At 39.1% G+C, this 4,254-nt stretch overlaps 1 protein-coding gene across 1 annotated transcript in view; it reads right to left on the bottom strand.

Annotated features, from left to right (window-relative positions):
• capn1 (calpain 1) overlaps positions 1-4,254 on the bottom strand; it is a 36,292-nt gene that overhangs the window by 3,180 nt on the left and 28,858 nt on the right. Inside the window, exons 13-17 of the mRNA XM_016257017.1 lie at positions 3,187-3,369; positions 2,318-2,446; positions 2,000-2,068; positions 339-417; positions 142-258 (exon numbers count right to left, since the gene is read on the bottom strand). Coding sequence (XP_016112503.1) covers positions 142-258; positions 339-417; positions 2,000-2,068; positions 2,318-2,446; positions 3,187-3,369 — 577 coding nt within the window. The remainder of the gene's footprint in view (positions 1-141; positions 259-338; positions 418-1,999; positions 2,069-2,317; positions 2,447-3,186; positions 3,370-4,254) is intronic.

Raw genomic sequence — 4,254 nt, 5'->3', positions numbered from 1 at the left:
TATATATATATATATATATATATATATATATTTTTTTTTTTTATCTTTGTGCGATATGAAATTACAAAAAAAGTAACATTTTAATATTTAAAATGAAAAATTGCTACACTTAAATTCTATGGCCATGACACATCGACTCACTGAACATGGTCTCCAGACGCACTAAACAGGTGACAAAGTTGTCGAAATCCACAGACAGATCTTCCTCTGTGTACCGAAGGATGATCAGCTGGAATAAATGATTGTTCAGCTTAAAGCCTGGAGGAAAGGGACGAACAGAGAGTCAGGACACAGAGATGAATCAAAACAGACCAAATAAGAGCTTTTCGACTGTGTACCTGCTGCTTCCAGAGCTCTTCTCATCTCATAAGAGCTCATAGTGCCTGATTTATCCACGTCATGGTCTCTGAAGATTTGCTGTAAACATATGCAAACCATAAATCATGCAATCATCTGACAGTTTTTCATTTCTTCATGCAGTTGTCTTCAAACCACGGACTGCACACAATTTATCCATTCATTGATTTTTATTTATTATAAAAATGTTTGTAAGCTTGAATTAAAATGTCATGTCTGTTCATTTAGTTGCTTCAGGCAAAATTCATCATAATGTGGCAATACAATCTTTTTTATGATGACTTCATTACTATATTTTACACGTTCTTCATTTTATAATTTTAGCCAAGGTTTCCTGCACCAAAAACAGAAACCGAGCTGTTCACAGTGCTATTTTAGTTGACTGAGATACTATATTCGTTTCTAATCATATTTTGAATGGTACTTTTACAGGTGCATCTCAATAAATTAGAATGTCGTGGAAAAGTTCATTTATTTCAGTAACTCAACTCAAATTGTGAAACTTGTGTATTAAATAAATCCAATGCACACAGACTGAAGTAGTTTAAGTCTTTGGTTCTTTAAATTGTGATGATTTTGGCTCACATTTAACAAAAACCCACCAATTCACTATCTCAACAAATTAGAATATGGTGACATGCCAATCAGCTAATCAACTCAAAACACCTGCAAAGGTTTCCTGAGCCTTCAAAATGGTCTCTCAGTTTGGTTCACTAGGCTACACAATCATGGGGAAGACTGCTGATCTGAAAGTTGTCCAGAAGACAATCATTGTCTCCCTTCACAAGGAGGGTAAGCCACAAACATTAATTGCCAAAGAAGCTGGCTGTTCACAGAGTGCTGTATCCAAGCATGTTAACAGAAAGTTGAGTGGAAGGAAAAAGTGTAGAAGAAAAAGATGCACAACCAACCGAGAGAACCACAGCCTTATGAGGATTGTCAAGCAAAATCGATTCAAGAATTTGAGTGAAATTCACAAGGAATGGACTGAGGCTCCCCTACCAAGTATTGAGTACATGTACAGTAAATGAACATACTTTCCAGAAGGCCAACAATTCACTAAAAATGTTTTTTTATTGGTCTTATGAAGTATTCTAATTTGTTGAGATAGTGAATTGGTGGGGTTTTGTTAAATGTGAGCCAAAATCATCACAATTAAAAGACCCATAGACTTAAACTACTTCAGTCTGTGTGCATTGAATTTATTTAATAGACGAGTTTCACAATTTGAGTTGAATTACTGAAATAAATGAACTATTCCACGACATTCTAATTTATTGAGATGCACCTGTATAAGATGCTTTCACTCTTAGATAGTTTTAGTCATTTTTCTTTTTTAATTGTAAACTATATAGCTTTTATGAATTTATTTTAAGTAATGAATGTATGGATTTACTTTTACTTTACTATAACACTGGTTGTTTATAACAACTTTTCACCTTCTCTCTGACTCAGAAATAAACATGCTGCTTTTTCTGCTGCACTTCTAATACTTCTATATGTAAATGAGCTCCGTTAAGACTGGCTAATGTTATGTGTAATGTCCAGGTCAAGCTGCTGAACACTGAAATGTGTTGACTTAAACCATCAGAAGAGCCCTCACTAAAGACTACCTTTGAAAAACATGAATATAATATCTCACCAGGTAGCGTTTAACCTTTTCCCACAACACGTGAAACTCTGTGAGTCCGAGCTTCCCGCTGCCGTCCGTCTGCAAATATGTCAAGGACAATCAGAGCAAGAGAAACAGAAATACAGTCTGAACTGTACGAGACACAAAGAGTGAATGGTTGATGTGAACATGCAGCGCAAATAAGACTTGAGATTTTAACACTGCAGTGTCAATGTATGTGGTGGTGACAAAAAAAAAGAAACTGAAAAGCCCCTCAATGACCAGTATTTGTTAGCAGAGTTTTGTTAAGTGAATATGTTTTTAAAGCTGATTGTGTGGAAAGGATACGTCCATGAGGTTGATCATGCCTCGGCACGACTCCTTTCCAAACCCGTCCGTCTTTAAATCTTTATCTGTGCATAAAGACACACAACAGAGTTGAGCTCTCAGAACGTGTGATCTGTCTGACACTTCATTTTAAGGGGTCATATGATGTTGCTAAAAGAACATTATTTTGTGTATTTGGTGTAATGAAATGTGTTTATGCGGTTTAAGGTTAAAAAAACACATTATTTTCCACATACTGTACATTATTGTTTCTCCTCTATGCCCCGCCTTTCTGAAACGTGTCGATTTTTACAAAGCTCATCGGTCTGAAAAGTGAGGTGTGCTGTGATTGGCCAGCTATCCAGTGCATTGTGATTGGCCGAATACCTCAAGCGTGTGAATGAAATGTTATGCCCCTCACCATACTGTGATGCCCTGTCAGGCCGGAGCGACGAGACAAAAACATTAAAACCCATTATAAACGAGGCATTTGTTGCATCCAGTGGGGACATAATTACTGATTATAATGACTTATACTGTCTTTTTACGCGTTGCGTTGCATCGCGCTGCATAAACATAAAACCATGTCTGCATTTGTGATCAGAGAAATGACAAACAACACGCGCTACTCTACACTGCTCAAAACTCACGTTTGAATCATCAGTGGCAAATCCTTTAACATAAAAAACGTACTTAAGTATAACAGTCTTACAATCTGTGAGTCAGAACAGCCAGCATTGTAGTCTACTCACTCAGGATCAGGAAACAGTCCTCCGTAACAGCATTTTCACGACATGGCGGCAGCAACAATACTACAGCGAGAATAAAAGTCACGCCTTCTTTCTTAGCGTGAACATTTGGGCGGCATTATGCAAATCTTCCCACATAACTCTGAGCACGAAGTCGGCCTCTTTCTGCGGCTCGAATGTGGAGGGTACAATGATGTACTCGCCGGCGGGCAGCTGGAAGCGTGAGCTCACCTCCCGCAGGTTAATGAAGAGCTCCGAGCGAGCGCTGGACGCGTTAGTCAGGAAGAAATCCCGCTTCAGATGAACACCTGACTTCCCCACAAACTGAGCACAAGCACACAGCATTAACTCAGTCACGTCCGCTTTAAGCTGGAAATCTGTCTACAAACACTTTCATCAATAACATTCATGTTAAAACCTATTCTCAATTTACAAAACAGTGAGTGGTATTTACCAGAGTAAAATTTGTTGCCAGGGTGTTGCTATGTGGTTGCTAAGGTGTTCTGATTTATAGGTTGTTGCTATCGTGTTGTGTGTGATTGCTAAGGTGTTTTGAACTGTTTATAGGGCATCTGCAGATTGTTTCCAGGGTGGTCTGTGGTTTCTAGGGTGTTCCTAGGGTTCCTAGGTGGTTTCTATTTGTCAGTGCAAAACTTCTTATTATGGGTTGCCAGGGTGTTGCTATGTAGTTGCTAGGGTGTTCTGATTTATAGGTTGTTGCTATGGTGTGGTTGCTAAGGTGTTTTTAACGGTTTATAGGGCATCTACAGATTGTTTCCAGGGTGGTCTGTGTGGTTTCTAGGGTGTTCCTAGGGTTTCTAGAGTGTTGCTAGGGTTCCTAGGTGGTTTCTAGGGTGTTGCTAGGGTTCCTAAGTGGTTTCTAGGGTGGTTTCTATTTGTCAGTGCAAAACGTCTTATTATGGGTTGCCAGGGTGTTGCTATGTAGTTGCTAGGGTGTTCTGATTTATAGGTTGTTGCTATGGTGTGGTTGCTAAGGTGTTTTTAACGGTTTATAGGGCATCTACAGATTGTTTCCAGGGTGGTCTGTGTGGTTTCTAGGGTGTTCCTAGGGTTTCTAGAGTGTTGCTAGGGTTCCTAGGTGGTTTCTAGGGTGTTGCTAGGGTTCCTAAGTGGTTTCTAGGGTGGTTTCTATTTGTCAGTGCAAAACGTCTTATTATGGGTTGCCAGGGTGTTGCTATGTAGTTGCTA

Source organism: Sinocyclocheilus grahami, unplaced genomic scaffold (assembly GCF_001515645.1).
Source record: "Sinocyclocheilus grahami isolate Dianchi unplaced genomic scaffold, SAMN03320097.WGS_v1.1 scaffold1502.1, whole genome shotgun sequence".
NCBI lineage: Eukaryota > Metazoa > Chordata > Actinopteri > Cypriniformes > Cyprinidae > Sinocyclocheilus > Sinocyclocheilus grahami.
This window is presented reverse-complemented; position numbering and strand designations above follow the sequence as displayed.